At 29.5% G+C, this 26,635-nt stretch overlaps 1 protein-coding gene across 16 annotated transcripts in view; it reads left to right on the forward strand.

The window, feature by feature from the left end:
* Window positions 1–26,635, forward strand: part of LOC105216030 (disintegrin and metalloproteinase domain-containing protein 9) — a 510,771-nt gene that overhangs the window by 459,358 nt on the left and 24,778 nt on the right. For 10 of the 16 annotated variants that reach the window (XM_054231408.1, XM_054231407.1, XM_054231412.1 and 7 more), the window contains exons 14-19: window positions 1,407–1,554; window positions 1,689–1,860; window positions 2,225–2,344; window positions 3,777–3,954; window positions 5,778–5,928; window positions 16,482–16,620. In XM_054231408.1, the coding sequence (XP_054087383.1) occupies window positions 1,407–1,554; window positions 1,689–1,860; window positions 2,225–2,344; window positions 3,777–3,954; window positions 5,778–5,928; window positions 16,482–16,620 (908 nt within the window). Of the gene's footprint in view, window positions 1–1,406; window positions 1,555–1,688; window positions 1,861–2,224; window positions 2,345–3,776; window positions 3,955–5,777; window positions 5,929–8,700; window positions 8,807–16,481; window positions 16,621–26,635 lie in introns of all 16 variants that reach the window. The other 6 variants (XM_054231409.1, XM_054231414.1, XM_054231417.1 and 3 more) reach the window with 2 other exon arrangements.

Genomic DNA, 26,635 nt, shown 5'->3' on the forward strand with positions numbered 1-26,635 from the left:
TATAGTAAAGAGTCTTCACAAAGGAGTTAAGATAAAAGTGCATGCATGAAAAGAAACATCAGTTCTAATAAATTATTCCTTCAAATATCTTTTCTGTGGACGCAAGACGGGCCAGCCAGAAAATGGTTATGTGTATAATGTATATAGATAATACATGTCACGGGTATTGAAATGTTGAAAGAAGGTTTCCTTTTATGTTAAAACAGAAGCATAATTGGCTTTAAAAATTTACAAAAATTTATCTCTATTTATAGTTTCAAAACGAATCATCAAAAAATCAAAACAAAGACATGTATGACAGATTGCCGAAATTCGAATATAAATTTTGATTCACGCGAAATTCATGTTACGCATTTTTCTTTCTTGTGGAAATATAGGAATAGGAAATGGAATCGGAATGCTTTATTCACATGAAGTTTATAATAAGGCTGAATATATAAGTCCATATGAGCATTTGCGAACATTTCATATATTTTAGCCCAATTTTTCATAAAAGAAAAACAAAAAGTAGTACATAAGTAAGGTGTTTTATTCAATTGCAATTCTGACATCCAAAAAATTTATTTATTTTAGCAGGATTTGCACAAGCAGTTGATATTTAATTCAAAGTTTACCAGATAAGGTTTGATGCCATCAATGATGATTGCATTTTAGGGACTCATTCGATAAAATTTAATGACAAAATCACAAAACCTTATCCATTTAAAAAATTTTTGCTGAAAATTACTTAAACTACGAAATTATTAGCTCTGGTGTGTGTTGGAAATAATCTTCGAAATATTTTTACTAAATACACCAAAAACCAAATTTTGTTATCGACTAAATTTTTATTAGTTATTAAGTCACTTTCTCTAATTTTTAATCCCAGAGGACTCTATATAATACTTAATATACATACATATATATATTTTTCAATTAAAAGGGGGCATATGCAATTTTCTTATTGAAATGTAGTGTAGATATCCGATAAGATTTCATGTCAAATCTTTGAATATTTTTCTGCCAAAAATCTGAGTGGTGGATTGCAGTATCCATCGACTTATTAAAATTGATTCAAAGGTGTTTTCTTTGCTGGAATTCGAATACTCCTTAGGGTATTCTTCTTATTGGTCGATTTCATTATGATATTTGAACACCTATCCTATAAATATACTTCATATATTCTACTATATTCAAAGTGTACCTTCCATTTACTCCCATTTTCTATTTAACAAAAAATATTTTGTGTGTGACAATTTCTTGTGTAACCTATATTACAGTTGGTTCTCGATTTAGCTATGTTTGATGTAAAACCTTTCTCTTAACACATTCATAAAAAGAATTTTGATATATTTTCAAATCAATCCATTCGCATTTTTTGCCATACATTTTACTAACGAAACCTTTTGCTGTCTCCCATCGTTTAGCTTCGGCCAAAAGACTATGTTTGTCGTGATGCGCTCAACGAATGCGATCTGCCAGAGTATTGTGATGGCGAAAGTGGACACTGCCCAATGGATGTGTTTCGAAAGAATGGATCACCATGTGGACACTCAAAGGCGGGAGTGTCGTCCGGTAAGTTAACAGAGTACAACTTTAAAAGGCGATATAGTCACGGCAATATATTTTTTTAGAAATAATATTAACTTTCATAAAACTGTTTTAAATAATAAAAATTCAAACTTTTCTTATTAATTTTCAATCTCCAGGCTATTGCTTTCAAGGTGACTGTCCCACCTTGAATCTGCAATGCGAGGCGATTTGGGGTTATGGCGGCTTGGCAGCCGATCGCCAATGCTATGAGCAATTCAACTCGAAGGGTTCGATCAACGGTCATTGTGGGCGTGATGCCAATGAGCATTATATTAAATGCGAACCAGAGTGAGTTCACTACTATTTTTAACCATTATAAATAATGCTAACTATTTTTATTCTACTATATTAAGCTGTATAAATATAATAGCTGCTAAAATATTAAAATTTTAAATGAAAATTTTGCATAATTGCTTCAGCTGAATTGCTGTAAATGCAAATAATTCACTTTATAATTAATCTTTTTTGGCATTTATTGCGCATCAATCAAAATTCTTTATTATTGTGCTTTGATTATACCTAAAACATAGCATTACCATCAAGCATATTAATTCGTTAATAAACGGCTTTTTCAGCTAAAATTTCAATTTTCAATTTATCTATTAGTCTCAATGCTCATTGCTGATGTTGATTTTCCGCTGTTTATTTTTAGAAATGTTCAATGTGGCACATTGCAGTGCAAAGAGGGCGAAGGCCAGCCAGTTAATGATGGCATTGATCAGCTTTATTCGAGTACAATTATCTCAATCAAAGGAACGGTATATACATGCAAGTAAGTACAAACACATATATACATACATATGTAAATTTGTTTTTTGAAGTGTGTTAAACAACTCTATTTGGTAAAGTTGATTCGATAAGTGAATGAATTTGAAAATGTATTTATATATTTTTTTAACCAGTGCAAAATTTTGAAATTAGTGATGCTTTTCATTTGATTGTTGCTTATATTCATTTTTGTTTTTTTTTTATATTTTCTTTTTTTTATTTGTATCTTATGACCAAAGACTGTGTGTCCAAAAATATCTAAAATTATTTATGCATCATTTAATAATCCAGTGGCTTTCAAATTTTTTATACTCTTTCAACAGAGTAGCTAAGAGAGTAAAATAGTTTTGTTCACATAAAATTATAAAGAAGGTACAAAAAGGCTGCACTCAAATTAGTATACAAAATTTTAAATAGATGTGGCTCCGCCCACTTAGAGATCACCAAGTGTCCATATCTCCGAAACTACTCGACCAATTTCAATGAAATTCTGGTCGTAACATTTTCCTGGAATCCAAATGATATGTTGTGAAAATAGTTCAAATCGGTTCACAACCACGCCTACTACCCATATACCAGAGCTTTGAAGTCGGTCTGAATAGTTTACTTTACAATGTATAAAGTAAGAACTAGTGAAGATATCGGAACAGATCTTTGCATAAATACTCAACTCAAAGAGTGGTATCGCCCTTTTAAAAATCACCAACATCATCGAACCATAAGTTTTCAAGGCCCCATATATCGAACATGCGGACCTCAGTGCTTCTAATATTTTTTTACTGAAAATATAGGTAAGTCTCTCAGCTCTAATTTTGAAAAAATTCAGAGGGAATATTTTTCTTCTAATAATATGTCTCCGTGCCAAAAATGAGTGAAATTGGGTCATTACTTCACCTAGCTTCCATATTTCTATTATTAAGGTTTCCATCTTTCGAAGGACTTTATACCATACATATGCTGAATATATGGGTCAAATTGTGTGTTATATTAATAAAATTAAATAAATAAATTGCGAGAGTATAAAATGTTCGGTTACACCCGAACTTAGTCCTTCCTTACTTGTTTTAATTCTTATTTTCCATTTTTTCTGTTTTGGAATTTTTTTTTTCAGGGCCAAAAACTGGGCGCTCAAAAATTATTTAAAGTTATGTTTCCAACATTTAATAATCCAGTGGCTTTCAAAACGTTTTTAAATTTATTATTTGTACTTAATGAATTTTAAATTATTTTTTTGGTCTCATTATTATTTCGTTTTTGTTTGAAAATTTTCACTCATTTTTTAAAACAAACTCAATTCGCAACTTTTTCAGTTTCCTTGTATTATATTTAGTATATATCCCGCTTAACCTCATAATCCACTGTCATCCGTATTTATGTATGCGTTCATACTCAAATAACTTAATCATTGCATATCCATTTATTATTATTACCCGTAGAGCCACTAGCGGTCAAGTGGGCGCCAATGAGTATCCGGAACATGGACTGGTTAAGGATGGTACGCCATGCGGTAAAGATTTGATTTGTCTGAATCAGACTTGTGTCAGCATATTTCCACATGTCGATCAAACCAAATGCCCAACAGATTCACAGGGAAAAGAGTGTTCAGGACGCGGGGTAAGTCGAAAGAAATGAAATAAAATTATAAAAAATACAGCAAACATAAAAATTGAGCAGTAATTTAAGCTCAAATTGCAAGCGCCACAAGCTTAACTGTACTAAAAGAGTTGTTTGTAACAAATAACAGCAACAACAACAAAATGTAATTACAATTATGTGCATAAGCACTTCATACTCAACTGCAAATTATGCATTTCACACATTGCAGTGTAGTATGCAACGCTAACAACAACAACAACAACAGCGGTAGTAATATAATTGCAGTAATTTTTTTAAGGCGCTTTAACATTGCATAACCGATTTTTTCTTCCAACAAAGTAGTAATTTTAAAAGCAATTTCGCACTTTGTCGCCAGGCAAAAGACACTTGCTTGCCAGCTTGCTAGCTGCATTTTAAGCAGCATTCTTGCGTGTGACCATTTAACCATTAAAGTATTTAACCCACAATAATGAGGTGGCGACGCGCACGATAAGTGATTACACTGAACCGCAGCCTCATTACCACCGCCACGCGCCGCTCAACTCAACCCCAACTCATTAATATTCATGGAGAAAAAAAACAAAAAATAAAATATAAGTTAAAGAAACAGTAATATCAATCGTCTGCATGATATTTTAACGATAAATGTAAATCAAGAATATTTGCGGTTAAAATTTGCCATGCCGCGGTCAGTTCCTGCAATGTTGCGTATACGCCATGGTTGCCCGGTAGACGACAGTGCAATAATTCTTAATGCGAACGCGTGCTATACAGGCCAACAACAATTCGCGCTATTATGCAATGCAAATGACAATGTTTGTTTGTGTGCGTGTTAATGTGTGTGTGTGTGTCTGCAGTAAACGACCAGAAATGCGCTCGTAAATTCCATGCACTGACTCATTTACGGTCAGTAGTGCTGACATAATATTGAACAGCAGCGGAGTAAGTGCGCGAAATGAGCTGCAATAACAACAACAAAAATAGTAAAAACAATAACAACAAAAATAATATTATAATAACTACAACAAAAACTGTAACAACAACAAAATAATAAAAACAAAAACAAAAAATATTAAAAAAACAACAAAAACAATAACAACAACAGAACATAAAAATATCCACAACAACAACTACTCAACTTACTAAAGTATGACATAAAAGCACACATACATTCTCACACACACACAAATCAGTTATCTCTTCGTACGCACCGAACGCCGACAGCGCTCATTATAGTGGGTCAACGCTTGGACATGCGTGTGTATGCCACATTCAACTCGACGTTCGTAATGTATAAATACGCTTAAGTGTAATTAAAAATTTAAAATATTTCCCAAAGCTTTTTCCACATAAACAACAACAACAACAAGCGCCTGCTTCGGTCGCATGGCTTTCGTTCAAAATAAAACTTTTATCGTTTGGTCAGTGGCTGACTCACCGACACACTACTTTACAGCCTCGCTGGCTGTTTGCTCGTCTCGTGTATTTGCTCACCAGCTCGCAGCAGTGCGACACTGACGCCTGTTTTTAATCCCATTTGATAGCTGGAAATTTTAATGGAAATATGGTTTAAATGAAGCTTTCACATTGATTGCATTTGTAGCTATGCAACGCGGCACTATTAATGTGCGCTATATCCTACTAATGCACAACTAAAAATAAATTAGTGAACTGTCAGTTTTACAAGCGAAACAAAATATTTATTTGACATTTTACATATTCTCCTAAATGTATTGTCAGACATTATTCTATGTCACATTGCTGAATTATAATTGCAATTTTGTTTATTCTCTTTATTCTCTTTATTTTTTTTTTTGATTATTTTTTATCCACCTCCACAGGTCTGCACCAATACCAATCGCTGTTTTTGCGATATGGGTTGGGGCGGCGTCGATTGTAGCCTTGTAGTTTTACTGACCACACCACTGCCAACGGAAGCGCTGCCAACCGCGGAGAATACTATCAAAATGGAGAAGAAGGAGACACCATATGGTAAGATGCTTTTGTGTAGATTCTATTATATATTTCTTGTGCAAAATATTTACTATACGAACGCGCGCGTTATGCTCAAGCAAGCTATATTTATCTTCTACAACATATGTGTATTTACTACTTAGTACAACGCGTCTAGCAGTCAAGTTTGAGTCTGTCCTTAAAGTACATTCATATATTAATTACATGTTTAATCACTTAACTTTGTTTCACAATTCAAGCTTTTCGTCTGTGAACAGCTTTTGTTCGCCAAAACAGTGTAACAAGTTTGTCTTTACTCCAAATCATTATACCTAGTTTAGAGTATGCATTTTGAAAATGTTTGCTTTTTAATTGGCGTCAAATGAGCAGAATGCAAAGTTGAAAGATATTATAAAATACTTTTTTTAATTTTAAATAGCTCAATTCATCAATTTTTTTTAGTCAGATAAAATCAAAATTTTTTTCATCACAATTTTCCGGATTCCCAAGAATTCTAACAGTTTTTAAATTAGCATTAGATTTCTTTGATAGTTTTAGCTTTCCTCCTTTGAATTCATCTAATAGATGCATTATCAAATTCAGACTGAAAATTAAATAGTTTATGTATCTCCTGTTCAACCTACAGATTTGAAAATAATATATCTTTGAACATTTCAAATTAATAATCTCAAAGTTGTGAGAAGTTAGCTTTTTCCAGTAACAAGATCTTTAATTATCAAAAAGCAACCAAAAAAATCCTTCTAAGATTTGGTTCACACATGGAAACTTTTGTGTGTTGCTCATTGTCGGCAACTTCTCTTTGAGTGTTGCTCATTGCGTTCATATGTTCTTCTCACAAAGGGCAACTGTAGTCTGACCACTTAATAAAATCAAAACTTCTATTTTCTTAATATACAATAAATATCAATTTGAAAATAAGCAATAAATTGCAACCATGTGTAGAATTTCAAATGAGAAGAAATGCCGAAATACATTGTCCACGTTGTCCGAACACGAGTGACTCAGCGCGCTACACTTTTCCTCGTATTTCATACTACCACAAATTACGATTTGTCGCAACATAAGTCGGTCGCCTCGTATGAACAGGGTTTAAGTTGTTCACCGCTCAAATGTATGCTTTAAAAAGACTTCCAAACTTTTTCCTAGAAAATAGTCGAGATTAAATTTTTTGAATATTTTTTTTTTTAACTTTTTATTTCAAAATTTTAAAAATATACAAGATTTGCATTCTGCTCATATAAATAATCCAATAAAATATAAATCCGCTTAATTACCTTTACATATAAAAATGATACAAAAATATATATTTACAAAAAAAATACAAGCAGTGAAATATTGTGGAAGATAAATTTCGATTTTTATCATAATATACTTACACGGTTAAGTAATGTTTTCTTTTACTCTCAATAAAAGTAAAAATAGTTAAAATATCCTTAAAATAAATGCACTTAAACCCCCGAAATTTATTAAAAAAGAATGAAATCTCAAACTTAACACTTAAATAATATTGTAATTTATATTTGAGTTAGTATAGAAAGAAGAAAGCTTTATAGACCTCAAAGTGCAACCCATTAAAATATTTGCACCTTAAATTAAACCGAGCACAATACAGGAGTATATAAGTTGAGGTCTAAATACTGACAAATTTGGTATCTGCCATCTTAGAGCTTTTAAGCTTAATTGGTGCTTTTTCAAAGCATAAATATGTATTTTTATGTAGAACATATTTCATTGGTATTAGAACATTTCGGTATAGAACTCACTTTCTGAATAAAAGTAATACTCAGCTTCAAGCTTAAACTGTAAAAGTTTTATAGTTATCAAGGTCTTGAGACCTCTAATTAATTTCAAATAGAGTAAATCAAAAGCTTTTGCAGAAAACATTTAGTATAACCAATAGTCATATGTACGACCTTTAATTTTAAATAAAATAAATATGAAAAATATTTTAAATTTTAATAAAGACTTGTTCCGGCATTTTAGAATAAAATAATTTAATATTAATTGTTAATGAAATTTGTATTAAAATATTTATTTAAAGTTTATACCCTACAATATTTCACTGCTTTTATATTGAAGACGTAACTCCCATCCGATCCGATTGTAATATGACAATGGTAATCACTTCAAATTATTACCAATCACCGATATTACAAAAAAAATGATTAAATTCAAAGAAAATATTACAAAATTCTAAATCGCTGCTGATCGAATAATATGATAATATTTTATTAACCGATATGGTAGTAAAATGAATTTTTAATATTATTTTTAATATTAGGCTGTATGGTATTTCTATAAAAATACTACTGCACAGTGCTAGTGATGAAAAAAGAAATCTATCTCATTTACATAACAACTGGCATACCATAATATATATAATTATTGTATTTCAAATGCAATTTACTTAATTTTTTTATATTGTGTATTTTCTTAAAACTTTTACTTAGTAAAAGTCATCGAGTAAAAGTATAATATTTTAGTGTGTGATATAGGAATTACATACTTTTTTTATTTAATTTTACTTGAATACGTTTTATACACAAAAAGTTAAAAGCATTCATACTGGAATGCTAAAAGTATACTCCATAAATTTTCAATCCTAAAAGTATACTCCATAAATGTTGAATCCTAAAAGTATGCTTCAACTAAATTGAAAATAATATAAAATTCAAAATTCTTTAAATTTAAAACATTTACGAAATTTGCAAAAAAAAAAAAATATTTGACTTGTGTAACCGGCATTGAACAAATTGGAAACGTTCCTTCCTTCCCTCCAACATTTTACAGGCCCCTCAGATCAAAATAGGATCAGCACATTAACCATGGTCATCATATTAACCGTTATCGTGAAATGCGTCTTCATTAGTTTCGCAACTCTGGCGGTTTGCTACAGGTAGAGTACCAAGCAAAATCAAATCAAAACCAAACAAAAATGAAAAACATATTAACAAAGACAAAAATTATATCGAAAAACATGAAAAAACTAAAATTTATATATTTTAGCGTAAACACAAGCGAAGCGAAGTAGTAGTGATCAGGAATCATGACTTTAAGATTTTGTTGTTCTTTGTACCAAATATGCTATATTGAGCTGATATTTTCGTTATATTTTTAAGTTTTGAGAAAATCTTAAACATTTTGAAGTCTGAGCCGAACAACTTCTTCGCTTTGTTAGTGTTTACACTATTCTACATATTGCCCACAACTTCTGCGTCAATAATATCTCAAAAATTAGAAACTATTATTCAAAAAATTTGAAATTTTCGCTATCTACTTATTGGTACTCGAAATCTTGTTTTTCGCCACATAAATGTGAAAAATAGCGGTTTTTTTCGAAAATAAAATTATTTTGATTCTTTAATATGCCAATTTATTATATTAAAAATATTCCTATATAAATATTATTCAAAAATTAATCCGTTATTTTCACATTTATATTATGAAAAACTATTTTGGAACTTTTTTTATTTTCGAAAATTACTAACACCTTCGATTTGAACTCTTTAATTTCATGCTCTACAAATTAGCAATTAGTTATAGAAATTTTTTTCTAATTTATGTAATGAACATGATTTAATTTTAAAATTTTTCAAAAAAGTCTTGGCACAAAATTCTGGGCTATGAAAAACCGAAATACGATATATATTACCAGATAAATAATGAAACGAAAAAGGACAAAACGAAACGGAACGTAAAGTACACTAAACAATGCTTTGCGGAATACAAATCAAAACTACAAATACAAATACAAAAACAAAACAACACTTTCAAAAAACGAAACAAGAAAACTGTTTGAAATTCACAATACTCGAAAAATCAGAATTGAATTAAATGGTTGCTTGGTTTTCTGTCCTCGATCTCATTTATGAATGTATGTGTTGCTCTGTTATGTCTTATGTCATCAATAACCAAAAACTCACAAAATAATGCACTACAATAACAACAAGTAGGGTAATCATGCTTTCATAAAACTCGAATTATATAAATGTTTATGTATTTATGGGTGTGTTTTCGTAAACGTAATGTGTTCAACTGCAGTGTTTTAAGAATTTCGAATTGTGTATTTAATTCTAATTTTTATTATTTTTTTTATATTATATGTATTTTATTACATACATATGGCAACACTGTGACATTATTTTTCGTTATATACATATCATATATGTATGTCATATAAGTCAATACTATAATTCCATTTTCACCTCATCTGTGCTTTGCGTATTCTAAATCTGTATGTATGTATATTACTTTCAATTTGTATGTGTTTGTATTTCGGTGTTTGTTTTCTAAAATGATTTTCATACATTCTCTTGAAATATTCATGCTTTATAATTCACTAAATCATATTTGGAATACATATATGCCTACACATACATATAGTATATCTCTGCATATGACAATAACTGCGAGCTATAGCTTCTAAGCCTTTATATTTGGTCATGTGGCTTGTCGAACAATTCTGATTCTACTTACAATTCGCATATTTTTTAAGGCTAACAAATAGTTTGTTTAAGTTCTGAGAACAGAAATAATTTATAAGAATTTAATATATCTGCTACTAACACGAATTTCTAATTTTTTTAACAAATACTCGTTTCAGACAGCTCCTTCATTTAGTCATTTAACAATTTGCTTTGGACCACTTTTGTTCAAAAAAACTCTAATTGGGCCATTACTTATCTAATTGTACTCAATTTACCACTTAATTGACCTATTATTAACCTATTTATGCAAAAAATATTCAATTAATCAGACTTTCTTATGAAATAAAATCGAAGAAAGCCTCAAAAAATCAGGTTAAACTTTTTTTTTTTTTAAATAGTATTGTGTACACAAAAAAGCAAAAATGTTTATTAAGAATCTATAAAATCATCTTCGAAATTATATTCTATTTCCATTTCATTCATTCGGTAATAAAAGTTAGGCACTTTAGACTGTCTTTAGTAGAAGTAGTTAATAACCAGAGTCAATTTCCATAAAACTGTATTGCCTAACTAATTGATTTGTTGAACCATTTGTCAAATTAGATGTCTAGCGTTGAATATAATAATAAAAAAATTCAATCAGCTTTTTATTTCGCACATCATTTGACCATTAAATATTAGTGTAGTTTATTAAATTTAACTTTTAAATGTTGGTTATTTATATTTTGAAGAACATGTGATTTTTTTTACAAATAATAATATGGGAAATTTCTTAATTGACTCAATTAATACAAATTGGATAATGCTGATTAGTTATATTTTGAAGGACACACGATTTTTTTACAAATAATAATAAATAATAATGTAGAAAAAATTTTAATTGACTCAATTAATACTAATTGAATGATTAGTGTTTCAATTTAAAACTTAATTGTATCTGCTAATTGAACTGTGTGAAAATGGTCAGTAAGATATTAGTGTAGAAAAATTACTAATTGACTCAATTAATAGTAATTGGATGATTAGTCGAAAATCTAGAAATTAATAAAATCGTTTATCAATTTTTTTCGCTTACTTTTTGGATTTGGTATTATTAATAGTATCTGAAATTAGCTTAAAATTTTATGTAGAAATGTTAAAAATTTATGTTTTCTACTCTGAAAGCCTTTCACATAGAAATTTTCACATAATATGTCAACATGACTTATTGTAGCTATAAATAGTAATACTTCACTTTAGCCACTAAAACGATGGTTTGCGTATGCCTTAATTTTCTTAGCTAATTGAACTATGTGAAACTTTAATTGATTAAATTAATAGGCTAAAACCCTCATAAGCTAATTCATTAAAGCTGAAAACGAAATTTTATTTTAAATTATAATTTATTTAAAAAAATTACTACCTGCCTTTAAATTAGAATATATGTATATAGAAATTTTAGACAAGCACAATACACGCATAATTTAATGAACTCCAACTTACAAATATCGTTCAAAATTCCACAAATTAAAAAATCCGCACAAAGTTATGCACAAATAAAGTGCTGTCATTGACATTTACAAATTTAGTTCATTAATAATAAAAATAAACATAGAAATAAAATACTTCAGCTACAGCACGGTCTGCTGTCAAAATTTCACTTGTAATTACTTTCAACAAGCGCTGGCCAGTGCGGATGCCTTTGAATGGCAGTTTGCAATTTTCATTTATTTATTATTTATTGATATTTTTGGCAAACAGTTATGAGCGCACATACACGCACACAGACGCGTGCTAATAGTGAATTTGCGCTTTGCTAATGCAATTTTTAGCATTTTGCCAATATTCAACTCCATTTATGCTTTCCATTTTGTGCGCACATCAATGACGTGCATTTTAACTTTGATTTTTATGTTATCAATTTATTTGATCACATTTCATAGTCACGCGCCACACGCCGAACGCCGCACGCCACATGCTCGTTATGCAATATGTACCAGCAAACGGCAAATCAACTGTATCAGTTAAATAATTTATGCTTTTTTATTGCAATGTAACTGTTGATTTGCGATTTTAGTTTTATTATTATTTTTTTATTTATAATACGCTTGGTAAACTAACACTACGTGTTTGTCAAAAATAGCATCGATTATCAAATAGCAATGCTTTTAGTTTCGAATTTCATTGCTTTCAAGCGCGAAATATCTGTTGCAAGTGAAATTAATTGGGAAAAGTGTTGTTAGGAAATTTAAAAAAAAGGAAATATACATTCTTATTATTGAATAAAGTAGTAAAACTAGCCAAGTTAATAAATTCCCATCCAACAGTAATTGGTTCAGAAGAGGAAAACAGAGATTTTTTTATTTTCTGAACTCCTAGATCATGAAACAAATTTTGATTGTAGTTTTTTCTGCCAATAGAATGTTAGAAAGAAATAAATTCATTTTTTATATAACTCAAAAACATATATTTTTTTAAAACCATAATTTTAGAATAATGTTTCAGTTACTCAAGGTCAATAATGTATTTTATAATACATTATTTTCGGTATAATACGTTCAGAGATATGTCTTTCTATGTAATACTTTCAAAAGCTTTGAAGCCTTATTCTAGTGTTTTGTGTCCATGTTATATGAGTCTTTCGTCCCTTTAGCCGAGTTTTTACAATAAGATATGTTTGAGTATCGGCTACGAAAAAATCTTGAATTATTGAATATCAGTTTTGAACTCCAGATTCAGAAAATATGTAGCTTTAAAGCTTTCAAAAGCAATTAAAGCCTTGCTTTAGTACTTTAAGACATGAATATGATATGGTTGTTCACAAACACATCTCGGCTTCGAGAAAATTCTAAATAAAAAATTTCATCCATTTTCTTTGAGTCTTCGAATGGTCGTCCCTTTATCCGATTTCTTCACCATAAGATGTGTTTAAGTTTCGGCTACGAAAAAAATCTTGAATTTTAGAATTTTAGTTTTGAACTCCAGATTCTGAAAATATGTAGCTTTAAAGCTCTCAAAGCAATTAAAGTCTTGTTTTAGTAAGACATCAATATCATATGGCTGTCGCTTTAACCAATTCCTTCACCATAAGCTCTCAAACACTTCTCGGCTCCAAAAAAATGTTTACATATAAAATTTCAGTTTTAAACTTCAGGATCAGAAAATATAATATGTAGTTCTAAAACTTCCAAAAGCAATTAAAGCCTTTCTTTTTGTAATTTTTAAATAATTGAGTTTTAATTTTAACTTTTTCGCACAGAAGATAATTGATCAATTAACCGGTCTTTGCTCAATTAAAGCAAATATAATGATTTTTAATCGAATACAAATCGAGTTGAAACTGGAATTCAGCTGTGCGTGTTGTTGTCTACGCTGTAAGTTTGGTTGTGTTAATGAAACATACCAACTTCTTATAAACAGCAAAAACAAATATCTTTTATCGAGTAGCCGCAGTGCGAAAGGTAAAAAGCTAATTATAATCTCATTGTATTAAATTAATTGGCCTTTGCGAAAAGGTTATAACTCTTCTGGGATTAATATTTTTTTAATTTATCACCTGACCTTAGAGTATTGGTATTTTTTAACAATAAATAATTGACCTTGGGGGCATGTACTTAAGTTAAAAATTTTTAAGTTCTAAAAAAACCAATAATTCATGGTGCTTTTCTGGATTCTTTTAGTTTTCATAGTTTTGATTTAAATATAAAAAATATATTTTTGGTTTAACCTCAAACGCTTAAACAATATTTTTTTCCATCACTTTAAATTTTTTTTTGTTTTTTTTTTTATGTTTTGTCGATTTTTTTAGTTTTGTTGTGTCCTTTAATAATTAAAAAAAATTAATTATTTTTTCAAAAGTAGCTCGCTGTCATGGTCATATGCTTAGATGATAATCTTATTTATTTTTTATAGCAACTAGTCTCCATTGCGTATTTTTTATGGCAAAATTATATCTGAAAAAAATTTTTTTTTAACAATAAAAATCAGTAAATTCAAACGTAATCACAAACTAAGTAAATTCTGCACCAAAAATAATCACACCAAATAGCTCACTTGTACATCACTCATACACACACACACACATTTACTCACTGTATGTATCATCTTATCACCGCATTTTAAGAATTCTGTGTGATGTGATCACATGTGTCTTAATGTATTGATCCTATGTCACGTGTAATTGTTCCTAATACTTAATTGTGTATATTTGTGTATAATTCGTATGGTGAAAAATTCAGAAAAAAATACACAAATATTTTTTTTTAAGTTGAGTGTATGTACTACATGAAGTATATATGCTTTTATATATTTATAACAAATATGTATATTTTTCTATATTTATATATAATAATTCTATTTGTTTTCTTTACTACAACTTTCCCCAATTTTTTTTGTATTTATATAATATTGAATTCAGTCATATAATCACATAACTTGTACTGAATACATAAGCAGTTGCAGAGAAAAACTTTAGAATTTATTTATTCACCGAGAAAAGCAGTTAAAAGCTGACTATAAAGTAATTACAAGCGTATATAAAGAGTGATGGTATTATTCAAAAGTATAAATTATGCAACTAACGGTAACTTGCTTACTTAGTTTATGCAATATATGCGTTTATACCTTCTTATATGTCGATATGTATATGCATTCTTTATGCCTCGCACGTTAGCACAATACCGAAATTCGCCGCAATTGTCATTCCTTGGCTAGAACTGTCAAGTTTTTTGGCTGCAAGCCAGCTAAATTTTAAGAATCAGCCAGCAGTGAAGCCATGCGAAAGACACTACGTGTACGTGCCGAGCATTAGAATGGCGAAAATTTGCGAAGTTTCTGCTGCCAGTAAAAGTAGTAAAATAAAATAAGCAAATAAAATCACAAACTCAAGCTCCCCAAATCATTACGAGTGGGGAGTGTTTTTCACATACACATATAGCATATATGTGTACTTAATCTAATGCTAAACACGCCATTTCGTTTCAGTTTTTCACTTTACTTTTTTTTGCGTCGCTCCTCCGCCTCCACCCATTGCTCGCCTCTTCACCAAATGTGTCTAAACAAATCACATCCAAATGCGTGTTTGAGAGAAGGATTACCATTGTCATAGTACATAGTTGAGTTTGCTGCTTGTTCTTGTTGTTGTTGCAATTGTCATTAATATTGCAAGCAGCAAAGCAACAGCAAACAAACAGCCCTAAAACGCGTCAATCAAACTGAAGTACTAAAGTATTTATTGCCCACACACGTAGTTATATACCTATAATATATATAACAGTTTTAATGCCACTGTAGTACATATATAGTAATTTGAAGAAACAAAAATAACAGTAATAACGACGAGGAAGTCGCGCTAAACTTCATACTCACTACTTGGTATATTCAATTATTTTTCGAGATTAAATCAAAATAAAAATATTAAAAAAATATTTTCTTGGAGATTAAATCAAAATAAAAATATTAACAAAATATATTCTTGGAGATTCAATAAAAAAACAATATTTACTACTTATGCCTTTCCATATACATATATAATCCAAATATCATATAACTATATAGTATATCCCTCTATATACTGACTTAATCAAATCAAATGAAATTCTAAACTTTATTTTTATACAAATTACGCGTCAATTTAATGCAACGTCAACGGCAATATAAACAAACAACAACAACAAAAAATCGTCCTTACAATGCTGCTGGTATAAACAACAACAATATTGATAATAATGTTGCGTATACGACGCGCTGTGCTGACCAACGAAACGTTACGAACTTGTGTCGTTTTTTTTTTGTTTTTGCATTACAACTTGAATACTTTTTTAATGAATAAACACTACACACACAAATACATATGAACATATATGTTAAAAAAATAATAACAAAAACACCTACAAACAAAACTATATATAAACATAACCTTAAACCCAACAAAAACCCAAAAAAATGCAAAAATCTACCAAACCCTACAAATTCTTACCCTCCACAAACCACACACCCACCACCACAATCTTCCCCAAAAAATATTTATATATTTTACACAACAACAACAATTAAAATAAATATGAAACCACAACCAAAAAAAACACCAACTTGCCACAAAATATGTTACAACAATATTAAAAAAAAAAAAAAACAAATAACATAACAACGTTCACACTCGTATAGAGAACTACCACGGCTCAAATACAGTATTCCTGGTCGGTGTACTAATGTCAGTTGTTGGGTTCGTTTTTGTTACTTTCACCTTGATGGCACTGTGCTACAGGTCAGTTGTAGTACATAGAAACTTCTCCCTGTGTCTGAGGTTAGTTGAAAAGCAGTAATGAAAAACTTAAATCAAGAAAAACAAAAACAAAAATACCAAAACGCTAAAACAGAGTTTTACCTATTCTAAAAATGAGAGAAAATTACGAAATTCAAAATTAATTGCAAACTTAATTTTATTTGAAAAAAACATATTCAGAAAAAAAACAAACAGTAAAAATCAACTGCCAGTAAGCGTTTCGCTAACATTGAAATGCTTTGAATCAGTTATTTTGAAATTTTATTTCTTATTTTTGTACGAAGACACTTTTTCAAAATATTTATGCAATGTTTTTAATACAATGAGTACTTTTTTTTCTTATAAAAATTATTTTTTTTATTAATTTTTTTAGAAAAATATTTTTTTTAGAAAAAAAAATTAAAAATATATACTTCTTTATTTTTTTATAAAAAATTATTTTTTTTTATAAAGTTATTATTTTTTTTTATAAAAAATATTTTTCTTATTTAATTTTAAAAATTTTAATGCAATGTTTTTTAATACGATTAGTATTTTTTTCTTATAAAAATAATTTTTTTTATTAAAATTTTTGGAAAAATATTTTTTTTATAAAAGAAAATTTTAATAATATATACTTTCTTATTTTTTTATAAAAAAATAATTTTTTTTATAAAAAATATTTTTCTTATTTAATTTTGAAAAACTTTTACGCCATGTTTTTTAACACGATTACTATTTTTTTCGTATAAAAATTATTTTTCTATTAAATTTTTTATCAAAAAATTGTATTTTTTAATAATATACATATATTTTCTTATTTAATTAATTCTTTCTTTTATAAAAAATATTTTCTTGTACAATTTTGAAAATATTATGCCATTGTGTTAATGAGTATTATTTTCTTTTACAAGTTATTTCTTTTCATAAATTTTTTTTTAATACAAATATTTTTTTTTTATAAAAATTTTTTATTTGTAAAAAAAATTAATTATTTTTTAAATTTTTTTTATTTGCATAAATATTTTTTAAAAATATTTTTTTTTTCACATTTTATCTCTTGGCTATTTTTTTTAATTTTTATTTTTGGTATTTGGTTGTGTTGGTTGCTTTGAACAATTGTTTGTATATATGTATTTATTTTTAATAATATTATAATTTTTTACTAATTTACTAATCACATAAACAATTAACACTACACATGTACATACATACATACATACAAGACACCATAAAAGAATATTACTTTCGAGCAAAAGTGAGATGCAAGCACTGCTAGTACTAACAAACGACAGACAATTTATTATAAACATAACTATATTCATACAAAATCAAGTAGGGAATCGCTATACTACAATCACTAAAAAAGATTGAGACACGAAAGCCAAGATAAGTAGGTTTCTGAGTTTGATGAGAAATGTGTTTCTAGGTTCCTAGTTTATTGCTTACAAATACAAATTTTAATAACAAGCTTCAAAAAACAAGCTTTTAGAGTTGCCTATTTCAATGATGAAAATTCAATGTTGCTACCTTTGATCAAATTTTTGTAGATCAGTTTATTGTTCAATAGTATTCATACAAAGTTCAAGATGAAATGAACTACAATCCGTTTTCCATGTTAAGCTTGAAAAATTATTGAACATTATGAAGCTCCTTAATGATCCAACTAGCAATTTCTTCTACATGATTGAGTCATCTCATGAGGTTTCTAACCCTTCAAGCAGTTAGAACGTAGAACGTTGTAATTTTTCCAAAGCTTATTCTATTCTCAAAATCATATCATGAAATATTGTACACTTTTTTATGACTTTAGTAAACTTTATTCCTACTTTTGCCTTCAGCAACCAACTTCAAGTCATAACGCGCTATCGTAATTGAGCATCCCACGTGTTCGATATTAATGTCTCATTACTGTGGGACATTTTATACCGATTATTTTATGAAAAGGTGAATAAAAAGCAATATTCAATTGATAAAATTTCTTGACTTGGGCTGACGATTATCAGAACAATCTATTCACAAAACATTGGATATGATTTTCATATATCTCTTATAAAAGTCTAATGAATACCCAAGATTACCTAGACTTTTGAAGAAACCTTTATAAGTAGTAGTACCAAAGATGAGGTAATGCAAAATAATTAATCGAGATTTAACAATTAAAAAAACAATTGAAATGTGTTTGTTATAAGGCAATTTTTTTAATTGTTACCTGTACCTTGCTTTATAGAATTATATTTTCAACTTCTGATAAGGAGTCTATAGATGTTTTTCAAAAATTTTAAGTATAATGGAGAGGACAGAGATCGGGTTCTCTAAAGCATAATAACTCTGAAATAAGTATCAATACAAAAAGATTTCTCAGATCCCAAATCAACAAACCCTTTGCTTCGTGTCCACACTTTAACATCTCAAAACTTCGAATTTTGTATTATACAGCAACAACAACAAACACCTAAATTATTCATAAACATACAGACACAGACGAATTAAAGCAGAACCCATTTACACTCATTCTCTTCAGCCTTTTTAAAACCACTCTCCAACATTTTATTTTAGTTTTCGTTTTTACGTTGTAGTTTCAATGCCAAAATGCAGTTGATAAGCTTTTTCTCTTTCTAATAAAAACATAAAAACAAAAAACGACTTCTAACTACTTTCTTATCTAAATGTAAATAGTGTTGTGTGAAAATAAAAAAACAAAAAAGTTTTGCTTGATTTTTGTATATTTGTAAATTTCTCTAAGCTTTTATTTCACTTTTTCTAAATAATTCAAACAAGTTTCTTCAGTGTATGTAAATACATATAAATGTGCTGTGTTTAAGAAAACTAATTTAAAATTTCAAATGTAAAATGTAAAATGTACGTTTCTGTTAATTATTTGTGTGCAAATTTTCAATTTCACTATTTTTGAAGATTTTTTCTTAAGTAACTCGAAGAGCTAGACTATCACAGCGAAAGCGCGTTTACTAAGAAATTAAAATAAAATATAAATATTTTTTTTATTAATTCTAAAGGGTTTTGAGATTGTCACGTTAGTTTCAGGATACAGAATTTTCGCGTATACTAAAGGGTGATTTTTTAAGAGCTTGATAACTTTTTAAAAAAAAAAACGCATAAAATTTGCAAAATCTCATCGGTTCTTTATTTGAAACGTTAGATTGGTTCATGACATTTACTTTTTGAAGATAATTTCATTTAAATGTTGACCGCGGCTGCGTCTTAGGTGGTCCATTCGGAAAGTCCAATTTTGGGCAACTTTTTCGAGCATTTCGGCCGGAATAGCCCGAATTTCTTCGGAAATGTTGTCTTCCAAAGCTGGAATAGTTGCTGGCTTATTTCTGTAGACTTTAGACTTGACGTAGCCCCACAAAAAATAGTCTAAAGGCGTTAAATCGCATGATCTTGGTGGCCAACTTACGGGTCCATTTCTTGAGATGAATTGTTCTCCGAAGTTTTCCCTCAAAATGGCCATAGAATCGCGAGCTGTGTGGCATGTAGCGCCATCTTGTTGAAACCACATGTCAACCAAGTTCAGTTCTTCCATTTTTGGCAACAAAAAGTTTGTTAGCATCGAACGATAGCGATCGCCATTCACCGTAACGTTGCGTCCAACAGCATCTTTGAAAAAATACGGTCCAATGATTCCACCAGCGTACAAACCACACCAAACAGTGCATTTTTCGGGATGCATGGGCAGTTCTTGAACGGCTTCTGGTTGCTCTTCACCCCAAATGCGGCAATTTTGCTTATTTACGTAGCCATTCAACCAGAAATGAGCCTCATCGCTGAACAAAATTTGTCGATAAAAAAGCGGATTTCACATTTCGAACCGAACACTGATTTTGGTAATAAAATTCAATGATTTGCAAGCGTTGCTCGTTAGTAAGTCTATTCATGATGAAATGTCAAAGCATACTGAGCATCTTTCTCTTTGACACCATGTCTGAAATCCCACGTGATCTGTCAAATACTAATGCATGAAAATCCTAACCTCAAAAAAATCACCCGTTAGTAACGATTTTCTACAAACTATTTCTAATTCACTTTTTTGAGCTTTCCTAAAAATATTTTTTTTTTTATAATTTTTTTGAGTTAAATTTTTTTAATTTTTTTTTTTTAAACCTGGACTAGAAAAATTAAATTGAAAAAAAAAATGAAATAAATTGTAGCGCCTCAAATTTCCCGTAGTTGTGAAGAGAAAATTTCAAATGCGAATATTGAAATTTTGAGTTTGAGTTTTTGTACCCGTCCCCAAACAAAATTCGCTACCCAAAATCGCCAAAGCGCCTTCAATTCAATGCAACATTTTCGTTAACTCAGCGTACTGACATTACAACAATGCAAGTGGGTTTCATTTCAATCAAAACAAAAAAAATTATTCAGCGCCTTATACGAGTAAAAATACATACCAATACATACATCTACATGTGTATATGTATTAAAAAAAAAATATGAAAAAATATTAAAAAAAAAATTATAAAAAAATTTATAAAAATTAAAGACTGACTTTCTGCTGCAAAAGCAGATTTTTATTTAATTTTTTATTATTTAAAAAAATATTTTTTTTTTTATTTGAAAAAAAAAAAAAATACTTCCGTATTTGTTTTCTTCTTATTTTTGTTTTTCGGTTTTTTCTTACTACAAAACATAATCACGCAGAAACAATAACAACAAAAGCAAACGGAAATGTTCAAACGTGAAATGTGACTTAAAAAAATTTTTCATTACTACTTTTTGGTGCCGCTCTTAAATGGCCGAACGTTAGTTGATAATTAAAATGAAACCAAAACTAAAGAAATTTATATACAAATATACTATATATACAAGAAATAGTTACAGTTGTCAGTCAGCTGTTGCAAGCACGTGTTATTTTATACCATAAACTACTACAACAACTACTACTACTCTTACTATTCAATGAGCTACAAAAACAATATTAACAACTATAGTTTCTAGCTATAACTAACTGTAGGTGTCCTTACGTGTTAAACGCTTACATGCATACAATCATTCATGAACGAAAAAAAAGAATAATTATATACGGCAGCGTTCAATTGTAGTGACTTAGTGGCGAAGACTTGATAAATTTAGTAGGCATTTACATACATACATATGTATATACTCTAGTATATATTTTTATATAGAGTTAGTGGTCTAGGGTTTATTAGTTTTGTAGCCAATATCTCTATTGAAGTCAAGTGCAAAGGTTTGTACAAAAACAACTACGTCAATCTAGGGATTTTCGGTAATGCTATAACTGTGTTTTAAAATTATAAAATATTAGTTAGTAAGAAGTAATTTGAAAGTAATATTGAAGATACTAAAACAATTGGTAAAATAATACAAATTTATATTGTATGAATGCATTTCATAGTATATAAAATATAATGACGTTGGAAAATGAGAAAATCCCTAGAGTGGCAAAATCTGCTACAGGGAAGTATTTCGGGATAATTTTTTTATAAATTAGAAAAAATATTAATTTACTTAGGCTACTTTCTCGATCGTATCGGTAAAATACTGATTTGTCCTTAATTCACCATATCAGCTCTAAGTGGCGTAGATGATTAGGTTAGGTTAGGTTAGGTTAGGTTAGTAGGCAGATCTCTGTAAAAACAGAAGATCTCACTTAGACAGCCTTGGCGCTGTCCATTGTGGTACCAATAAAACTCCCTGTGGATCAAAGACCTTTAGCTATCAAAATCTAAAAAAAATAATTACTATATTGAGAATATTTGACTTTAAACCATTACAATATTGATAAGATTTCTCTACGAGGCATACTATCACTACTTCTACAAACAATGTCTCTAAAACAAATGATCTGATATTTTACAAAATTCTTTGTAAGATAATGTGATAAGATCATCAAGTGATATTCACTTCCGGTAGTTAATACCTAAGTCTGATTACAGATTACCAATCGGTCTCTTTGTAACAAATATCAGATATCAATTTTAAATAGGTTCTTTTTTTTCGATTACACTTTTATAAATTGCCTACTCTTATTGGTACAATAGTTTCGATAGATTTTTTTTATAGTGAAAACCTTTCAACTTCCAAAACACACTTTGGTATCTTTTGGTATCTAAACATCTGAGCAAGATTAAAACTTTAAAGTTCATTTAACTATTTGCCACAGTAAGGTCTGTCTAGCCCTGCATAGTACATGTGGCGATACTAAACAATTTATGGATAACTTTCATGGATTATTTGTCCGATGATTACTGCTCCATTACCCAAATCTCTTTAGACTGAAATTACTGTCAAAAATTCGCTGTAACATCCTATGAACTCCGTCGCGTGGATCATTCTCTGAACCTAAACGAGTAACGTCGAAGGTTTGAAAATTCAATAAAATGATCGGATGTTCGGGTATTTGAGGAGGTTCTTCAAACTTAAACTCTCTGATATTAGTTGTTTTGAGGCCTCGTCTTACATCACGATTTGTTTGCCAACACAGTGTTCGATGATGCTTTTGAATTTCGGTCATATAATCGTTTGTATGGGTTGTCTTATTTTCCTAACGTAATTAGTGCGCCATCTGTCGATCCTAGAAGTCTTCGCTTCAACAGTTGTTAGAACTTTCCATAAGATCCCAATGCAGTTGTTGGTAAAAAAAATTCATTTCAATAGTGTCTCTTCTTTGATCATTTTGATTCGTTGGACTTGGACCTCTATGCTTGCTCTAACTAATAGAGACAAATGTTGAAACCGGTACGCGAATCCAATGCAGAGAACATTGTTTTTTTCTCTATACTTCTTCTCTATATATTTTGATAAAAAATCATACCGCTTATGGATGTTTTCTTCACTCTTATGGTACATATACTTATTGTACTCTATAATATTATAATATTTATGGAAAAGTACTTCTAAGCATAATTAAAATATTATATAGGATATTAAGTATAAAAATCATTCAAAATTCTGTGAAATACTTCCCTGTTAAAGCTAGTAGTATATCATAGTTTTACTCAAGAAGTAAACGATTCACAGCGTTTCATGTGAGGTCGGTAAGTACACCGTCAAGTCTCGAAGTACATACAGTAGTAACTGAAAATCTTAGTTATATTTCGTATTTTTTTCGTTTTTAAAGTTCTTTTTTCGTTTTTGAATGTCGCAACTGTGTTTCGTTTTGCAAGCGAGATATATGAAGTACTATATATCTCAGTTACCATAGTTCGTGTTTCGTGTTTAGTTGGACCGGGGAGCTATTAAGTCTAAAAACTCTTTCCAATACATGCAATTTTTTTTGAGCAGTCAGACGAAAAACAGTTTTAGTCTTTAAAAATTTCGCATACGTTTTTTTTGTTTTTGTTTTTTTTTTCTTCTTTGGCATTGGTTTACAGCACGTTTTGTCTAGAAGTCTTGAGTTGCTGCTATGTGTGTGTATATTTATTGTAAATAATGTATTCTATAATACTTTATTAAGTGTAGTATATTTATATCGATGTCTACAACAACAAACACAACAGCACACACACAAAAAGCAAAAAAAGAAAACAGTTTTAAGAGAATTGGGAGAGAAGAAGAAGTGGAAGATTAAATGCAAAACAATCAAACACGCAAAAGCAGACACAAGACAGAAAGCACACATACACGCACTTAGACATTTGACAAGCAGTTAAACACCCACTTACGAGAGAGAAATAATATAAAAATAATTAAATAAAAATAAACAACAATATAAGTTATACATTTCAATGTGCGAGCAAGGAGTTGATGGAAGCGCCTTTGAAGCCATTTTGGTTGAGTTGGAGTCGCATTTGTATATAAAGCTTTGAAGAAGCTTTAGTTTGTCGGTTCTTCAAAGCTTTAGTTTGTCGTGTTTTCACTATGTCATTTTTAAGACAAAATTAAACTTTTACTTAAATTGTTGTTGTAAAAATGTCATAGTGTAACGAAAGCTTAACCAAAAAAAAACAAAAAGTTTTTCAAATGTACTTTCACGCGTATCTCCGCTCGGAAAAAATTAAAAAAATTTAATTTTAAATAAAATTTGAAAAAAATATTAAAATATTTAAAAATCAGTTGAGAGTTTTCAAATAGCCTTTGCTATAATATAAATACAAATATAGACTGTCGTTTTGAGTTATGGTGGTGCTTTCTACTGAGCCAATAGAATTTTAGTAGCGTAATGTGCTGCCGCATTACTAACAGAACATCGTACAAGATGTACAAATAAATGTGTCACAGTGCCACAAACAAACAGCTGCTGCGCTCAACACCTTTGTTTGTATATCGATGTATGAACATTTTTCCTGCTCCCCCCCCCAAAAAAAAAAACACAAATATTTTTTTAATGAAAACTAAAAAAATCAACTACTAATACACACACACACTCGCAAACACACTAAATGCTCGTAAGGCAAACATACTATACTCTTTATGAACTCTTTAAAATAACGTTACACCGCTTTGTAAAACCACCACCTGCCCCCTTAAATCCTCTAAATGACCAAACAACCGTTAAACTAATGAACAACCGTCTTACCCAATCCAATCTAACTACTTCACAATCTTCACAACTTCAACACAACCAACTACAACAACCTACAACCTACAACTACAACCAACAACAACAACTAACAACGTTTTAACTTACAAATAAATGAAACAACTACAACAATTACAACCAACCAACCAAACCAACTAACCGACTTGTAAAACTCGCAATTTCCAATGTGAACTATTAAACTTTTTAATGAAAAACCAAAAAAAAACAACAACAACAAATTGCTTTAAAAAAAAAAATATATATATATTACTAACTGTGTGATAACAATGACAATAATAACATTTACAATAACAATTGTCATATAATTTGTGTTTGTGTGCCTTAAATTTCAAAATGAAAATTGCCAATGTGAAAAAATACAACTATTTTATGCCTATATCTATCTACTTGCAATTGCATAAAAAATAATGTTAATAACAATAATAACAATAACATTGAACCAACCACAAATGTGCACATAAAAATCCACAATAAAAATATAATAATAATCGTTCATTTCACTTGCCAAAATCGTAAATCGAAAAAACTGTATTCACATCTCTCAGGTATAAACAAATGTTTGATTTTAACCCTAGCCATAGCTCATTAAAAAAGAAAAAATTATATTCATTTAACATGGTCAGGGTTTTTACAGTAGAGTGTGTAAGAGATTTTTATTTCTTTAGCAAAGGTTTGCTAGAGAAGCCAAAGCTTTTAAAATTCATTATAAATTTATTTCAAAATTTAAAATGAAAATTATTAGATTGTAGTAAATGATTTAAAAAAATATATATTAAATGCTAGAAATTCCACTCCATTATAAAAGAATAACCAACCGATATAATCTAGATCTGCATAATAACCCTTTTATACCTATAAGCCTATCTTATATCTTATTATACATATATTGTATACCCTATGTTATCTTCTTCATATCATATTATATGTCAAAATCCCGATTTATAGTGATTTCGAAAGGCTTCCACTAGACTTTACAAAAAATTGTAGCTTTAATGTTGAAGATGCAAATGCAACATTGATATATAAAGCTTTGAGCTTTCAGGACCCACTTTATAGTAACTAAAGAAAATTTTATTTTTGGAGCTTTTGCCCACCTTGACATAAATCAAAGCTTTTCGTAAAAATGACGGGTGTGGTCGAAACAGTGTTTCAAACCCGTTAATTACCGCAAAGATAAATATGAATCCACTAATAACGATTTGCCGATAAACAGATTGGGATATACCGTTCGCATTCACAATATAATAAAAGGCCAGACGTCAGACTTTTTTTCCTTCTTCCTACATTCCGGGATCCATCTGTGTTCCAGTGTATATATGTATCTATAACTAGATCCTTATCACTCCCACTTTTTTGCTCTTTATTCAATGCTTTATAAAAAGTGTTAAGTGATCGGATTTAGTTCAAAAATACGCCGTTTCGTTCGATAATATGTTTCCATCTAAACAGCAATTTCATAATACCCCGCACGTTGAAGCCCCCTCCTTATTAGCGAAGAACTCGGACAGCCACTTTTCACAAGCCTCTTTTGAG

Source organism: Zeugodacus cucurbitae, chromosome 5 (assembly GCF_028554725.1).
Source record: "Zeugodacus cucurbitae isolate PBARC_wt_2022May chromosome 5, idZeuCucr1.2, whole genome shotgun sequence".
NCBI lineage: Eukaryota > Metazoa > Arthropoda > Insecta > Diptera > Tephritidae > Zeugodacus > Zeugodacus cucurbitae.